The 18,232-nt window shown below is 42.4% G+C and overlaps 1 protein-coding gene across 9 annotated transcripts in view; it reads left to right on the plus strand.

The window, feature by feature from the left end:
* Positions 1–18,232, plus strand: part of POMT2 (protein O-mannosyltransferase 2) — a 54,624-nt gene that overhangs the window by 14,375 nt on the left and 22,017 nt on the right. For 8 of the 9 annotated variants that reach the window (XR_012903367.1, XR_003091522.2, XM_075926806.1 and 5 more), the window contains exons 6-12: positions 815–974; positions 6,521–6,627; positions 7,706–7,788; positions 11,106–11,215; positions 13,913–13,979; positions 15,138–15,210; positions 17,420–17,498. Coding sequence is in view for 7 of the 9 variants with exons in the window: in XM_075926806.1 (XP_075782921.1) it covers positions 815–974; positions 6,521–6,627; positions 7,706–7,788; positions 11,106–11,215; positions 13,913–13,979; positions 15,138–15,210; positions 17,420–17,498 (679 nt within the window). In the remaining 2 variants the exon portion in view is untranslated. The remainder of the gene's footprint in view (positions 1–814; positions 975–6,520; positions 6,628–7,705; positions 7,789–11,105; positions 11,216–13,912; positions 13,980–15,137; positions 15,211–17,419; positions 17,499–18,232) is intronic. The other variant, XM_006134811.4, reaches the window with a different exon arrangement.

The following is an 18,232-nucleotide window of genomic DNA, read 5'->3' on the forward strand; positions in this document are numbered from 1 at the left end:
AACTCTTAGAGTATGTCTAGACTACATCCCTCTGGCACCAGAGGGATGTAAATTAGACATACCGAAATTGCTAATGAAGCGGGGATGTAAATCTCCCACGCTTCATTAGCATAAAAACGGCTGCTGCTTTTTGTCTCCATGGAGCTTTGGCGACAAAAAGCGGCAGTCTATCTGCAGTTCTATTGCTCACTAAAGCCTTTGGCGACAGATCCTGTATACCTCGTTTACCTTCTCCACTCATCTTTTCCCTACTGTATAGTTTTAGTCTTGTTTCTTTTGCTGTAGTTACCACTTGTGCAGTAGAAAATATTCTATACCAGTAGTTTTCTGATATAGGCCAGTGGAAAATATGAGGAGCGCAGCCAATATCTGCCCCTCTTGCACATCACAACCCTTTGACTCTTCCATCCTTGCCAGGTCATGGAGCAAGAGTCGTAGTATTCCTCTCAAATCCAGGCCTCCCGTATATGGACTGTCTCAAATTGTTAGGTCAGCTTGTAGATTGTGGTTCTATTCCCTCTTCCCCACCAAAGAGCTCTTGAAGAGATGCAGAAGTGGCCAGGTTTCAATAGAGGCCCTTTACAAACATCAAACAAAGGTGCTCTTGCACCCTTCCCAAAATCATGAAAAATATATCATCTTTGTTTCCCCACTTTCAGTGAAAGACCTTTGAGAAGTAGAGTAGGAGAAAGTGGTAAAAGGTATTAGAGTTACTCAAGGCCTGCTTTGAACAGAGGATTTCTTATTTGTTCCAATTGCTGCTGTTTGTGCTTGTAACCATCACTAAACAGTATCTGCTCTGTTTGTTATGTAGGCCGTTTTCTGCCCGATGGTGGTTCTGGCTGAATCTGACTGGGGTAAACCTTGCTGGAGCAATAGGGGTGAAGTTTGTTGGCCTGTTTGTAGTCCTCCTGGTTGGACTGAACACAGTTTATGATCTTTGGAAATTACTGGGGGACCTCAGCCTGTCACTGGTGAGTGTCCAGAACTTTTCTTTATATTTAGTGTTTTCCTGTTTTCCCTTTTGTTTATTTCCCTGCATTGATATCCATGAAATAGTTTACTAGCAGTTTGCCTGCAGAAGACATTTGTAAGATATTGGAGCCAGGTGATGACTGGAGTTGAGATGTATAAAATGAAAAACTTGTTGTCTCTTGTGTTTTTTAAAAAAAACCTATGTCAGCTGTATATAATACACCCAAAGTGCACGTATGAGGTTGCCATTGTTCACTGGAGAGACTGCTTGCTGTTGGGATTATGTGCATTAGATTTCATTCTAGATTAAATCCATATCAAGGATGGCCAACTGGTAGCCCAAAGCTAGACATCTTTAATTTTAACAATATGGCCTTCTTAAGAGAAGTGCTGCCTGCTATCAGGGATAGTCAATTATTTTTTGTCAAGGTCCAGATTTCTTGGCCAAAGTATGGTCAAGGTCCAGACTCCAGAGAACATAAAAATAATAACAATAATGATAACAAAAATAATGATAACAAAAACAGTTCAAGGTCCATTCAGTGCTCACCCTGGCTGGGAGACGCAGTAGTGGAGCATGTTCCCAGTGCAGGCCATGTTCAAAGAATCCCACCTGTGGGCCACATGTTGAGCCCCATGTAAACCCAAACTACTCCGCGTGCCGCAAACAAATGCGACACGTGGGCCACGTGTTAAGTAGCCCTGCTTTACATGATACACTGTTGTGCTGAAGATGAAGGCAGCTGTATCCTGCTCCATTTAAAAAAAATGCAGTGCAGCAGCTGTTAAGCTCTGGGTAACTTGCCAATGCAGTTGTTGAAAGAGGAATTGTCAAGTGCTCTGGCTTAAAAATATAGCATACAGTATTTGGAGACTTTGAAATCCGATGTTTATTACCTCAGAGATTACTTCAATATCCCATTTAAGATCTTGCAGCCACTAAAGAGAGGCTATTAAAGCATATATTTATAAAAAAGGGTTCAATTCTTCTTTTGTCCCAGCCTGTTTTGAAGTTTGAAAATTCTATTTCTTCCACTTACTGGTTTTATCTTTTTCTTATTTCCTTAACATTGTTTTTTTCTACCTGCCCTGTGGTTTGTTTTCCTGATTAATATGAAACAATATGAACTGTAATGATACGGTGTTCCAGCTCCAGAGAAGCATTTCTTGAGAGTAAAGTTAGTTAATTGTATTTTAAATGGAACAAATCCATAGTCTAAGGCTTCTGTCACAGACAGCTGCAAAGTGATTTCATTTATGCTGTTGGCAGCAAAAGAGAGCCCCCAAGTGTTAGAATATGTAAAGTATCAGAGGGGTAGCTGTGTTATTCTGGATCTGCAAAAGTGATAAGGAGTCCTGTGGCACCTTATAGACTAACAAATGTATTGGAGCATAAGGTTGCATTTGACGAAGTGGGTCTTTGCCCACGAAAGCTTATAATCCAATACATCTGTTAAGGTACGTCTAGACTACGTGCCTCTGCCGACAGAGGCATCTAAATTAGCCATACCGACATAGTCAATGAAGCTGGGATTTAAATATCCTCCACTTCATTAGAATAAAAATGGCTGCTGCTTTGTGCCAGCTCAGCTGTTTGTCCGCACGAAGCGGCAGTCAAGACGGGGATTGGTTGGCAAGGAAAGCCTTTGCCGACCGATCCTGTAAACCTCATTGCACAAGGCATAAGGGATCGGTTGGCAAAGGCTTTCCTTGCCAACTGATCCCCGTGTTGACTGCCGCTTCGTGCCGACAAACACCTGAGCTGGCACAACGCAGCGGCCATTTTTATTCTAATGAAGCGGGGGATATTTAAATCTCTGCTTCATTGACTATGTCGGTATGTCTAATTTACATGCCTTGGTCGGCAGAGGCATGTAGTCTAGACATAGCCTTAGTCTATAAGGTGCCACAGAATATGTAAAGTAATTTACCAACTCCAGAAGAGAGACTTTCTGAATAATGAACTATTTGATGGCCCTTCTTCAAAAGAACTAGTAGTGCAAAAGCCTAAAAGGATGAATAACTTTTCTCAATATTACCTGTGGAACTATTATTGTTTGTTTACATGTTGTTTATTTGGGGAAAAAAATAATGTCTAGAACATGCACTTCATCTTGGCACCCTGCTCTGTTTTGCTTGGTGGTTTTTAATGATGTGTTTTCATTTGTATTCGTATTGAGAATAGTAAAAATGTTTTTTGGAAAAAAAAAAAACCCAGACATTTTGTAAAAAGAGAAGTGTTTTGTGAACATGGGATTGGGGACTAAATTCCTGAATTTTAATCCCAGCTCAGATGTTTATTGACTGTGGCATTGGTTATTATGTTTGGAAGTGGCAATGATTTTTTGGGTGCTCGACTGATACTTTCGGCTAGATTTTTTCAGAAGTACTGAGCCAACTGCATCTTGATTCCTGGGAGAAGTCTATGCCAAAAAATTAAAAATTCTTTAAATTTTATTAGGCAAAATAACACAGTATAATCATTCACTTGCAATAATTTGGGTAATTTATTTCAAAATACAGGCAGTCCCCGGGTTACGTACAGGATAGGAACTGTAGGTTTGTTCTTAAGTTGAATTTGTATGTAAGTCGGAACTGGTACATATTGTAGGGGAAACTCTAGCCAAACATTTCTCCAGAGCTCAGTTTTATTCTCCCACACCTCACTTCCCTCAGTCCTTTATTCTCAAGCTGAGGTGTCTGCTGAGAAAAGCCGCTCCGCGTCTCCCTGGTCTGCTGGGGGGGGGACGCTAGCTTCGCGTCTCCCTGGTCCGCTGGGGGGAAGCAGCTAGTGCGGGGTTGCCATACCCCGTTTGTAAGTAGGGATCCGATGTAAGTCGGATCCATGTAACCCGGGGACTGCCTGTACCTGTAAACAAGTATGTCAATAATACAGACACCAAAATAAAAAATACAGCTTCTTCAAGGAGTACAAAGTTAAATATCTCCAACAACTCAGTTCCAATTGTAAGGTGCTGGAGGATACTGCAGGGGCCCCTCCAGAGCTCAGACATCTGCACTCCTTTCACACCAGACCCCAGCTGTGGCTCAGACTTACATTCCTTTTCCCCTCAGAGCCCAGTCAAAGGGCATTCCCAGTCCAGACACCCATGCTGCCCTCCAGGTTTTTATTGTCCTGTCAGGGAACAAATAATACCCTGCCCTTCCTTACACTTTGCCAGAGCTCAGTCTTCTCGGCACTCTTCTGTCCCTGGGTAGATGAGGACCAAGCTAGAGCAGTTGCTAGACTGAGGACTGGCAAACTCATTCAAAAACTGTTGGCAGACTGGCACTGAAGTATTCACATATTCATTATGATAGTTAATTTATTTACATATTCATTAGAGTAATTTTAGCCCATGATAAAATTAAAAGGAAAGAGGGACATGATGGTTAACAAGATTTTGAAAAACTGCTGCACATACACATTTAAAAAAAACAATAAAATAGTTGCTAATACTTGTTAAAGAGTATTATCCAGTCCAAACCTTTTGCCTCAATTGCACCAGAATGAAAGAGGCAGTATTTAACAGGCCTGACAGTGCTGACACATTCTGTACATTCATATTTTCAAATGCACTTAATAATGCATGATAACAATGTGTGTACCGGCTGGCTGGGAGCAGCCGGAGGCCAGTGGGTGGCTCCTGCCGAGTAGGGAAAGAGGAGAATGGGGTCGCAGGGATAGCTGCCCATCACGGGACGCTTGGCCCTGGCAGCTGTGCGGCGTTTGGCTCCGCTGGACAGGGCAGCTGCCCTTCACCTGGTACTTGGGCCCCACCAGCTGGGACAGCCGTCCTTCACCTGGCACTTGGGCCCCACTGGCTGGGGCACCTGACCTTCACCCAGTGTTTGGGCCCCACTGGCCGGGGCAGCTGTTCTCCACATAGCCCCGCCAGCCAGGCTGCGTAGCAGCTGCCAGAGCTGGAACTGGGGCCACGGTGAAGCTGCTCCAGTATGGACAGCCTCACTGCAGTCCCGGCTCCAACTGCAGCACACCTGGCTGCTATCCACTCCACTCACTAACTCTGCTGTTGCATGCAAAATGGGGCATGAAGGGAATTCTCTGAAAGCCCAGCAGGCCGGGCTAAATAAAAGCTGAGGGCGTGTTCTGGCAATGTACTGGGGCATGGCAGACAGGGGTTCGTGGCCTGCTGTCAGTCCGCAGACTGGTTGTTGAACTGCTGAACTAGAGCAAGCGGAGCCTCCGTGCTTGCTGGGCAGGACATGCCTATCACTGTGAGCTGGGCTCTGCACTGTACAACAGTCCTTACTGGTGGCTAGCAGTTCTGTAGCCCCAGTTTTGTAGAGGAAACATGAAATTCTGTGCAGAATATTAATTTTGTGTAAATTCTGCATTGTACAGTGGTGCAGAGTTCCCCTAGGAGTAATATTTCATTGACCTCAGTGGGTTAAGTATCTGGACCACAATGAGACATAGACATAGTTTTTGTTATTACTTTAAAAATAATTTGCCTTACTGTCAAGAGATGGGAATTGCTTAGCTATCCGTCCCGCTTTGAGAAAACTGCTAACGAGCCGCTCCAGTTTGTTTACTTAATGGCTCCACAGCCGCTTAGCCTTGTGGCTCCCATTGGTTCCATTTTGCCATTTACAGCCGATAGGTGCTGCGGAACCATTAAGGCTAGGGCTACACTACAGTCTTCTATCGTAAAAAGCTCCGCAATTTGCATAGCCTTTTCCAATCGCTTTTGCGGAAGAGGCTTGATGGGGCCAAATGGCAGAAAAGCTTTGTCTTTCGACGGAGCCCTTATGCCTTGTGAAACAAAACAAAAAAACGGCGGAGCAAACAGAAGAGCAAACCTCATATATCCTGCAAAAACCCTGTAGTCTAGAGATGTAGCCTGAGTAAACAAACCAGAGCGGCCCACTGGCAGCTTTCTCAAAGTAGCCCATGGCCCATTTTGAAAAATACTAGCTTAATAGCTAAGTGATAAGTACTTAAAAAAAACTAAGATAGTTGAAGTAGATAGACATCAATTAAACCTGATTTAGGCAGACTTAACCTTTATATATCCAAATTCTTAGAAAATCTCGTTGATCAAGAAGCCATTTTTATATCCACATCTGAGAGAGCCTCATCATTTTTCCCAAAATTCTTATAAATTGGTCCTTCCCATGCTTTCATTTTCTCCTTTCACCATAAAAGCCACAGTTCTTACTCCACAAGCTTCTCCCCACCTTTCATTTCTTTTCAAGTCCTATGCAATAAATTATATAGTCAGTATGGGCCTGATTTTCCAAGATGTTGATCTTGGACAGCTTTTATTGACTTCAGTTGCAGATGTGGTAGCTGTGCATTTCTGAAAATAAAGACTGTTTTTCCCATATTTCCAAATGAGGCCCACTTTTTGGAAAGCACAGTGGGAGAATGTGGTTTGGCTTCCATCTTTCCCTCAGCCTTTTTGGGAAAATCTTTCAGCTTGCAAAGGAGCTGCTTGGTGTTGTGCTTCATGGTGGTTTTTATGGCAATCATAATCAGAAGGGTTTCTTCTGCTCTGTTTGATTTTGATTCTATCTACAGGTCACCCTGGGGAAACACTTGTTGGCTCGTGTATTCTGCCTCATCCTACTGCCACTTGCCCTCTACACTACTCAGTTTGCTGTTCACTTTGCAGTGTTAAATAAAAGGTATTTATCAAGCTTTCCCTCTTACTTTCTCCCTCAGCACAGAAAGAAAATAACATCCTCTTCCCTTTGAATTGAGAGGCATTGTTTGTTCTAGTTTTACTCATGTTAAGGTTTTAGCATCAGATGCATATTTACAAGCCACATCTTTGCTTAGATTCCTGCCTTGACTAGAACATAGTTCTTATAAGGCTATCTCGCCTCTCCCTGCCCACCCAGGAAGAGGCAGGATAGCCAACACACAGTGTGCCCCAGTGGAAGGTGGGATAAAGGGTGCCCAGAAAGTAAGGTGGTGGAGCAGGTCCTGGTCCCAGTCTCGGTGTGGCTTAGGGGATAGGGTGATTGTTTGGGGAGGGCAGCGTTCTAGTCCTGCCTACCTAGGGAGAGGCAGGATAAAGGGTTTCCGGAAAGCAAGGTGGTGGGGCAGGTTCTGGCATGGCCTAGGGAATAGGGCGATTGCCTGTGGGTGGCAGGATAGCCAACACACATTGTGCCCCAGTGGAAGGTGGGATAAAGGGTGCCCTGAAAGCAAGGTGATGGGGCAGGTTGTGTACACCAGCCTAATCATGTTGTTAGTAGTTGGTTAGTTCAGCTGGCATAGAGTTCAGAAACTGCTTAAACATGGTTCCCTGCCCAGTGTAGGTGGATCAAAATATATTTAATTAATTAGTTTAATCTGTTTATTTGTACAGAGATATTGTATTTCATTAAATCATGGAGACTATAACAGTAACTCTGACCCTGTCCACCTAAGTAGCTTAGGAATGGTTCACTTTCAAAGAAAACTCACTGTACTTCATTACAGAACTAAAAGGATTAACTTTTGATGGCCATAGAAACCCTCTCAAATCCTTGAAGCTGTTGAAAATCACTTGTGTAGTGTATTTGTTGCAGCCAAGTGACTTGAGCCCATTGTGAGAGACAGGCACCTACAGGAGTTGAAATCCTCTTTCTCTGGTGTTTTGAGACAGACTAGTTGTCTTTTTGTTTTCTTCTTTTAAATTATTTGGTAATGCATATTTCAGCTCTGCACTCTTATATCCATAGTCTCACGGTCTGCACTTTCTTTGCTTTCTCCTAGTGGGCCCGGGGATGGTTTTTTCAGCTCTGCCTTTCAATCACGACTGATTGGGAACAATCTTCACAATGTCTCCGTTCCAGAGCGTAAGTGTCTAGTTCCTTGGGGAAGTAAACTCCTCAAACTAACTCTGGCACATAGCTATATCTTTAAAAAACTAAAAGGAATTATTAGCTGGTCAGCAGATTCTCCAGCAATAGTGAGTTGCCTCAGCAACAGTGAGCTATGCTAGAAATTGGTCCATGTCAGCTCCCTGCCACACTTGTTTGCATCACCAGCCTTGAGACCTTGCCAGTCTAAATTTTGTCTTGCAGGTAAAGATCAATGAATCCCAGTTTCTGAATTCCTTAGCTGTCTCCCTGCATTGTCCAGTCTCTCTTTCCGTGATACTCACAGAAATTAAGTGCAATGCTTGATGTGTTAGTTGACGAATCACACTTCATTTAAGATAACTTTGTAATAGAACATGAATACATTTAATAATAAAGAATAGAGATTTAGGCAATACTAAGCAAGAGAAAAAGAGATAGATACAGTTACAAGCAAAACAAACTAAAACACACTTTCTAATGTCTAAAGCTTAATAGATTACAGTCTTGGTCTGGGGCAGTTTCTCACTTGTAATCAGTTCCCACAGACTGCAGCCCTTCTTTCATTGATTCCAAGAGCTCTGGCCTTTTTATGTGTTTAAGTGATTTATAACTATAATGCCTTTTTGCTCCCTTATATTACTCTGTAGCAGGAGGCACTTACCTGCTGAGCACTTCCTGCTACTGGGTGCAGTACTGTAGTTCTCAACCCTGTGGGTTGTCAGCCTTGATTGGTGGGTCTTCAGACGATTGGCCCTCTGGCCAGGTTACCCAGTCCTAATGAACCTCTTCTAAGATAACAAACATCCAGCCAAAACTATCTATCTGCTGTCACCCCATATCTGGATCCCTCCACACTAAGTTCCTTATACTCGGATCCTGCTGGGCTGAGGCTGCCTGCTCATACCTGGTGTGATTGTCCTGGAGGTCAGAGACCCAGGGGCAGGCCCACCACTTGCATTGTGTTAGGATCAGGTACAGCTTCACCTGTCCTGGGGAGGAAAGAGAAGCAGCAGGATGATTTCCTATCTCAGTGCAGCCAGTGGCCTGTGCTCCCCACTGCAGTGCTGGAACCTCCACATTTAGGCTGTGTCCAGACTCAGGGTTTTTTTCGAAAAAAGTATCCTTTTTTTGAAAAAACTGCACCTGTGTCTAGACTGCTGCCGCGTTCCTTCGAAATTAAATTGAAAGAACGCGGCTTTTCTTTCGATGGCAGTAAACCTAATTTCACGAGGAAGAACGCCTTTTTTCGAAAGTGCTCTTTCGAAAAAAGGTGTTCTTGACTGCAAACAGGGCGTTTTCGAAAGAGAGCATCCAGACTGCCTGGGTGCTCTCTTTCGAAAAAGCGGCTTGCTTTTTCGAAAGTTCCGCTTGCCGTCTAGACGCTCTTTTTTGAAAGAGGCTCTTTCGAAAGAGGCTTGCAGTCTAGACATAGCCCCATTGACAAATAACATCTGCAGCATTTTAAAATGTTGTGCACAGAATTTTAATTTTTTTAGTGCAGAATTCCCTCAGGAGTAATATTATGACAGTAGTATTTTGGGGGTAGTGAGTATGCAGATCTCATATGAGTTACAGTTTTGTGGGCCCTCTGCCAATTGGTATTGAGCGACTCTTAGTATCTCACAGGGACCATCTTTTGTAGCTGGGAATGGGTGTTGGCTACTTGGGAAAGCCCCCTTCATGGTTCTTCCTTAACCCTGAGTCTCTCTTGTCTGTTCCTGTCCAAGAGGAATGAAGGCTTTATATGTGAGCAAACCTGTGGTCTGCAATTACAGCCCCCAGTGTTAAAAGGCCAGAGTGTTGTAACATGCATACTGAGGGACCATGTGTGTGCCAAGCTTCAGTGCCTGTTATTACTTTCTTCTTTGTGTTTTCAATGACCCCTACCACTACAAAAACTGAAATAGTGCTATGGCTCGAGCTTATTTTTTGTAATTTTTGTTTTTTGCTTTATTTTTTGTCATTTGCTGCCCTTGGGACAATGAAACAAGACTTGTCAGGTTCACTTTTTATTTGTTGGTATTACCTTTTCTGTAAGTGTTAATACAATGTAATGTGCTTTCCATTTTTGCAAGGGAAAGACTTATATTAAAGAGATACAATCAACTTAAAGCTCATATTTGGGGCCAGATCCTGTAGTCCAGTTGCTCTGTGTTCGGTGTAGGATAGGGCTTAGGGTATAAAGATGGCTGTGTGCCTCTTTTATTGCTTCCTCATTCTGAAGCAAGCTAGGGGTCACTAAATCCCCAAAGTAATTAAGAGCAGCTTTAGGAGTCCTTTAACTTTAGCTCAAATGTCAAATGCTCCAAAAGCTATCCAGCTATAGAGGATGGACAGACTTCAGTGGTGCTCTGCCCACAGCCTCTCCTTGGCCATGTCTACACTGTGAGATAAGGTTGACTTTATTAAGGTCAAGTTTTTTTAGCACCCAGTTTTGTAAAATCGAAGGTGCATGTCCCTACTGTGCACAAGAATTTGACACAATTTGAAGTAGCGCATCCCTAGTAGAATAGCTCCTATTGACTTTGAGAGCAATGCACTGTGGGTAGCTATCCCATAATTTCTGCACCCCTTTGCATTCTGGGTTATGCTTCCAGTGCATGCTGGGACCAAAACTGTGCAGTGGGTAGTTCTAGGTACATATCGTCAGCATCCCATAATGCATGTGTCTCCTTCCACCCCCACCCCCCGCTTCAAATCTGTGGCAAACAGTCTCTTTGTTACTTTGTACATTTGACAGCGGTATAGGTATACTCAATTTCACTGTGACTTCCATACTGTCAGTTAGTTTTCCCTCTGATTTGTTTGAGTCCTTTTCATAGCAACAAGTGAGAAAACATTTTAACAAATGGGAAGGTATGGTTCTAGGGCCGCAAACATTGTCAGAAGATCACTGCAGAGTCAACATCTGAAGCTGTTAAAACACTTTTTTTTAATTGACTAGTTCTCATATTGACCATGTCTCTGTGCAGAAGAAAAAAACCAACCCAAATACCTGAATGATTATGATTAATTTATAAATATTTGGGTTTGTGTTAAGTTTGGAAAATCCTCCCTCTTCTCCACTTTTTTTGAAATGCATAGGTAGTGCCACAGTGTACTTTTGTCCTTTTTAATAGGTTGTGCTGGATGGTGGTGAGTAAGGTGATAGCAAGCTAATCCCAGACCACTCCTCCCCCTCCCCACGCCCGCCCCGGTCATTTGAGCAAACTAACTGTAATTATGCATACAAAGGGAAATAGGCCAGTCACCACTGTACTGCAGCCTGACTGTGCGATGATATTTTACAGGAGACCTTTCTTCTCTTTCAGACCTGGCCTATGGTTCTGTGATCACAATGAAGAACCTTCGGATGGCAGGGGGATACCTTCATTCACACTGGCACCTTTATCCTGAGGGCGTGGGGGCTCGTCAGCAGCAGGTCAGTATGTTGCTCTACAAATGTCCTCACTGTAGCAAGCGTGCTCCCTTGACTTTGGTGCTTCTACTAAAAGCAGCTGATCTTTTCCATGGTCATGTTCTTCTATCACTCTGAGTAGGAAGGTGAAAATCTTTACCATATCCCACTTGAGAATTAGCATGACATTCCTAAATGTCTATGCTGGGCTCTGAGCACTGCATGATGGGGCAGGGTTAAGATGCTGAGTTTTGCTGTTGTTTGGAAATCTAAGCAGTAAAGGGGTGTCAGTTCATATCACTGTTACACTGGAATGGGTGATCTGCAAAACAAAGGATGCATTAAAATAAAGCCATTGTCTTGCCATGCAAGACAACATAAAAAGAAAGAGCAGCTGGCACGTCATGGAAAATAGTGAAAATCCTTATGTTTAAAACAAATCTACTTTTTGATCTTGAAGGAGACATTGTTAAGAGTAAGAGCAGAGAAATGAGAGTCAGGACTTTTTGCTTTCTTTTCCCAGCTCTGCCACAGACTTCCTCTGTGATCTTGAGAAAGCCTCCTCTTTTGTGTGTCTCTTTCTTTCTCTGTTTTGAGGTTAATGACTGGGGAGTTTGTGAAGATTCATTCATTAGACTTATATTTCTAAACTAACAATAATAAAAGGCACCACCTACCTGAACTCTGTAGACACCTCTGATAATTAAAATAAAAAAATGAAAGAGGGACTCAGCAACCTCATAACGTATATTACTAATGAATGAGGCAGCACAAAAATGAATTGTCCATTTTCTCTAAGAGTCAAATCAGCAATATCTGCTTCCCAAGAAGACCTGCTTTGCGGTGTATGCTTGGGGGTTTGTAAAATGCTTTAAGATTTTCAGGTGAAAGATGTTAAGGATAGACAGTTATTTGTTTCATTCTCCATCACTTGGAACAATTACTTTAGAAATAGGATCTTAATGTCTGCACCTGCTGCTTATTCCCAAACTGCAACTTTAACCATCTCTTGGTGACATTTGCAATTGGTTGCTGTGGAAGTGATCGAGATGTCAGGCCCAAGATTTCTGATACCAACTGAAGCATATCAGAAAGTTTGTGTTAGCAGAACAGAAGATCTTGTGGAAAGCGCCTCTGAAGTAGGACTAAGAGAAGAGATAGGTCATTAAGACCATTACTTCTTGTCTTACCTTCATCTGTAGCAAGAGAAATGTAAGTTAGATGTTAGCAAAAACTTTAAATACTGGCAGTTTAGTACTGGAATGGGCTGTGGAATCCCCATCACTGTTGTTAAGAACAGATTGGCCACCTGTCGACAATGGTAAGGATTAGGGATGTTAAATATCAGTTAATTCAATAGTCGATTAACCTCATAAATTCTTATCGGTTATTCGACTATTCTATAGTCCCCAAACAGCCAGTGCACTCCAGCCTCACTGCAAGGAGCCCCCTGCCACTCTGTGCTGCTGCTTCTGTATCAGAGCAGCAGTGCAGGGTGTCAGGCGGAAAGCTGGTCTGCAAGGGGAGCCAGTTTAAAAAACAGCCCCTGTCCCGGGGAGGGGGATGGCTTGAGCTCCTGGACCCAGCACGAGCTGAAACTGAGCCAGGCTGTCTGCCCGCCTGGCTCCTAATACATTTTAAATGTAGAGCTGCAGTGGAGGTAGGTCCCAGACCCAGTACAAGCCAGAACTGAGCTGGGCTGCTGGCCACCCTGCTAAAAAATGTACAGATGGGGAAGGGAGGAAAATGCATGCAGTCTATAGCATTAACCTATAAGCTTTTGCTAATCGGTTAATCAACTATACTATTACATCCCGGCTGTGTCTAGACTGGCCAGTTTTTCTGGAAAATCAGCCGCTTTTCTGGAAAAACTTGCCAGCTGTCTACACTGGCCGCTTGAATTGCCGCAAAAGCACTGACTTCCTACTGTAAGAAATCAGTGCTTCTTGCAGAAATACTTTTCTACTCCCATTCAGGCAAAAGTCCCTTTTGCGCAAAGCTTTTGCGCAAAAGGGCCAGTGTAGACAGCTCAGATTTGTTGTCCGCAAAAAAGCCCTGATCGTGAAAATGGCGATCGGGGCTTTTTTGCGGAAAAGTGCGTCTAGATTGGCATGGATTCTTTTCCGCAAAAAGTGCTTTTGCAGAAAAGCGTCCGTGCCAATCTAGACACTCTGTTCCGAAAATGCTTTTAACGGAAAACTTTTCCGTTAAAAGCATTTCCGGAAAATCATGCCAATCTAAATGCAGCCCCCTAGTATACATGTCAAGGGTAGTTTAGATTTACATGGTCCTGTCTCAGCATAGGATGCTGGACATGATGACTTTTTGAGGTCTCCTCTTCTCCTACATTTCTATGCTTCTGTGAAATTATTTATAAGTTATTACCAGGGATGCACAACACTTGCACAGCAACAGGGGAAAGTAGACAGAGATGTTACAGGTATAAGTGGCATAACACACATTGGTAACACACAACTCCGTTAAACAAGTGTGGGATGTGGTCTGGGTTAAGCAGTGTCCAGAAGTCAGGACTTTGTAATCCAGAAACATCACACAGTTATCCTGTATTTGGTTTTATTGTATTAGCACTGGATGCACTTGGTATTTTTGCCCTGGTGATAGATGGATTTTGTACTTTGCCTTGGCGATGGATTGAGTCTTGTGCTTTGACTAGTTCCTGACTTATTGCTGAAATGAAATGGTTTATTATTGTGTTTCCAGGTCACTGCCTATTTGCACAAGGACTCAAACAACCTGTGGATTATAAAGAAACATGATTCCAACACAGGTAAGCCGAACTCTAGCAAAGTGGACTATCTAACTAATATTTCAATTTTTTTACTACTGTATTCTTGGGATCTCTTCCAAAATAACAAAGGATTTTTGTGGGTGAGGGAAATTATCAATTACATTTTCATATTCCTTTCAGACTGTACAGGTGAGATGTCCTAACTTTTCACAAACTGAGAGCTGCATTAGTAACATGACAGGTGACCAAGGACTGCAATTTATAGGTATAAAAATGGGGCAGATTGCAGTTATCATTTTCTTTAATTCATATGTTTGGCTCACAGTGCATACAGTTCCCAACACACAATATTCCATTGATTTGAGTGGAATGTTGCTTTGGTAAAAATGGAATATTGTGTGTTGGGACCTGTTATCTATGCAGACCATATCTTAGAAGCCAGTAACTATATATGATAGTTTCCTGTGCTATCAATGCCTAACAAGATTAAAGTTTAAAAAACAACAAACAGTCTGGTAGCACTTTAAAGACTAACAAAATATGTAGATGGTGGTATGAGCTTTTGTGGGCACAGCCCACTTCTTCAGATGACCGGAGTGTTGGATGTCCAGAACCAAAATAAATGAGGGAAGAAGGGAGGGGGTGAGGGGAAGAAGGAAAAAAATGGGAGGGGTGGAGGAAGAGGTAGAGGGTAGATAAGTGTCAAACAGAAAGCTGAGCATGTATGTAACTGGAAAACAACAGATAGTCTATTAGCACCTAAAAACTAGATACTTAAGAGGCAGATAAGAACATTAGTTAACAATTAGAGAGGAAGAGAACTAAAACCAGATTCTACACAGACAAAGCTGCTTAAAAAAAAAGCAAAAACCAACCCTTAGTATATATTTAAAGTATACGTGCTGAATGTTGAATGTTCTCTCAGCCTTCCTGATGTACACAGGGGCATCCATCTCTCTATTTTAGGGTAGAATCTGCTGTCTGGAACATGGTATTATATGGTTCCAGAAATAACAGTGGGGCTGGTCCTTCAAGGGGAGCCTGATGCTAAGTTCCTGATGCTAAGGGTTGCTCTGGATCCGTGGTCCAATGAAGTGAGTGCTGAGAGCATCGCCTGATTGCCTGTGGCTCAGCATTCTGAAACCATCTCTAGGAGTATTCTTTTCTAAACCCTGCTATGATCTGTTTTTCTCCCAGCAGATCATTTAGATCCTGCCTCCTCTGTGGAGTTTGTGAGGCACGGAGATGTTATCCGGCTGGAGCACAAAGAGTAAGGTGTTTAAGAAATCTTAGAAAAATGTAAGAGATTGTATCTCCCAATCCCTGTTTTCTGGGAGTTAAACAGAATTAGCATTGGCCATAGAATTGATAAGAGTATGGTGGTGTGAGATTTGGCCTGCCAATGACTAGAATTGGGCTAGCACAAATATTCAAGTTCTTTAGAGCTATAGATAACAAGTTTTCAACCTTTCTTTCTAACACCCCCCCCCAACACATTATAAAACATCATAATCCAGCTGTGCCACAAATTGTTTTTCTGCATATCTAGTAAATTAAAAGCCAGGGACAGCTGTAAAAGGTAGCAATATGGGCAGCTGCCAGGGGCCCTGCAAAGCAATGTTCCTTCAGGCTCTGGTTTCAGCCCAGCATGGTGGGGCTTGGCCTTTGGCTTCAGCATCTCACAACAGAGCTTGGGCTTCTGCTTTATTCCCTGGACCTAGCAAGTCTAATGCTGGTCTTGCTGTCTAGTTTATTTTGGAGGACCCTGTGAAACCTGCTCAGAGGTCCCTACGGGGGTCTGAACCCCTGTCTGAGAACCTCTGCTATAGAATTTCTCCATATCTCTATTCTCAGGAAGGGGTTTGTGGAGTTTCCCTCTCCACAGTCCCATATTTTGAATTGGATCTCTGAGACATTCTCTCAGCTTCATCACAATGAAGTATTTTCCTTTTGAGAGAACTATCTTCAGCTCATGAGAAGTCTGTTCAGCTGCACAATATGCAAAGTCAAGGGTTATGCCACAGCAAGACAGGAATTTCAGACCCTTCCTGCCCTTCCAATTTGCCAAGCAAATTAAGTGCTTTGCTTTTGCCTAACATGCCAGGAATATGAGGCAAATAGTACCTTCACTATTGCCCTTTGTACTTCTGTCATGTCCTCTCTGATAACAAGGACTACAGTAGCAGTGAAACTATTTAAATTCATATGCAAGCTTGTCTTGACTCCTTCCTTTTCAGTAAATAGTAAGTAAACCTACTATGCTGGTTTCAAGTCTACATTTCCTCCTCTTTCACTGCACAACAGAGGAGTTTGCCTTCTCTAGGAATTAAATGCTTTAAATATATAGGATTTCTTTTGACCTGCAAATTGAGCTATGTTACTCTGTAATCTACAGCATTGCCTTCCCAGGCATTCAAAAACCATTAATCAGGCTCAAAAAAATTATGAGATTTAAAAAAACAAACAAACGTTGGGTGCTTTTTATTTTGGGCTTTTGAGCCTTCTTGGGGTCCATGTTTTCAGACTTTATCTGCAATCATGAGAGCTAGAAACTTGCTTTTTATAAGAGAACACTGATATTCTTAAGTAGTAAAAATACCAAATATATGAGAGTCATGATAAAATCATGAATTGGCAGCTCTGGTTTGTCAGCTCTCACGTGCAGAGAAGGGCTGGGCTTAGAATGGAAGAACCGAGCAAAACCTAGGTGCTACCCAAATGATGCAGCAAGTGATACTTTTTCTTTTGAATCTTAGCCCAGTGGTTCATCATGGTCCTAGAGGATTTTGTGCTGCCAGAGCCTTCAGTCTTTTGCATGGAAAATAAAACTGTTAAGGGTGCCCAAGACCAAAGACCTCATGGCATGTTTTTCAAGAACAGTGATATTAGCCCTAGTGCTCTGGGTAATTGTATTCTTAAAATCCAACTTCCCAGTATTTTCATTTGAACTATTAAGTTCTATCTTTAAATCATATCATGGTGTGGTCTAGGGATGTAACCAGTTAAACATTAGGTTAACCTAACATTTAACCAGTTAACTGGCTAAGGGGGGTTCCAGGTCCAGTCCTGGGGCAGCACCAGGAGGCACCCAGTCCTGGTTCTGGGGCTGGGGCTGCTGCCACCGGCAGTGGCTAGAGGCTCCCAGCCTGGCTCCCAATCCTTCTGGGACAGGCTGCTCCCTGGCACCTGTTAACCAGTATCCGGTAAGCATCACCCACTAAGGGTGATGCTTATTGGGAAACTGGTTACCCTTTCACATTCTTAGTGTGGTAAATATGCTTTTGAACTCCAGAGGTAGTTGAATGTGGCCTGTGAAGTGTTTCTTATGTATATGGTTCAGAAATCAATTTGTAATGCCTGTAATGTGCTGTGGAATCTGTATAAACAAGTCTTTATTGTTGACCAGAATGAAAGCTCTTCACACTAACCATTCTCAGTGTAAAACTGAAAACTGAGTTTTACTTGTAATTTAATTTTAGAACTTCTAGAAATCTTCACAGTCACCAGCATGAGGCCCCCATGACAAGAAAACACTTTCAGGTCACTGGATATGGAATAGTAAGTACGGTTAAATTAGTAGGTAAGCTAATACTTCCTTTCACTTGAGGGAGGTTCATCCCAAGACAAAAGATTTACTCTTACTTTTAGTTTTCTGTTTCTTAGCCAGTTTCTTATCCATGAGAACACTTAACAATGCATGGCAGTACAAGGGATATTACCCTGGAATATTACATATGTTAATACATGATACATATCCGTGTGTAAGAATGAGAATAGCACATATTTAAAATCTTTCAAAAATGTGCACATACAAGGAAACAGCTTTAAACTGTCATCACAACCCTAGGTTTGGCAGCACAGAGCTCTTTAAATTCTTAACTGTGCAACCTTAAAGCTTTACTCACAGTTACTGTTTTCTAAATATAGCTTTGTGATATAGATAATGGCGTCTCGAATCTAGGCTGAGAGTGCTCTGACTTTTGTTAATGAAATCTTCTTTGAGACTTAAATGCCCAGAAGCAGGCTACTCAATGAACCCACTATGCTATCCAGCCAAATCATCCCCTGTTTAAAATCTTTTTAAAATGTAACTTCATATCTTGAGAGCCATATATGAAGTTGAAGCAAATAATTTTGGGAATGGTGAGGAAAATACATAGGTAGATAATAAACATGGATACATGATGAATGTATTGCTGGTATCTATAAAATTCTCTTCCTGCTGGGAATTGCTGTTGTTAACTTTCAGGGGGGTGAGGCTGGGTCTGATTCACTCAGCTTTGTCAATACTG

This window comes from Pelodiscus sinensis, chromosome 4 (assembly GCF_049634645.1).
Source record: "Pelodiscus sinensis isolate JC-2024 chromosome 4, ASM4963464v1, whole genome shotgun sequence".
NCBI classification, from domain to species: Eukaryota; Metazoa; Chordata; order Testudines; family Trionychidae; genus Pelodiscus; species Pelodiscus sinensis.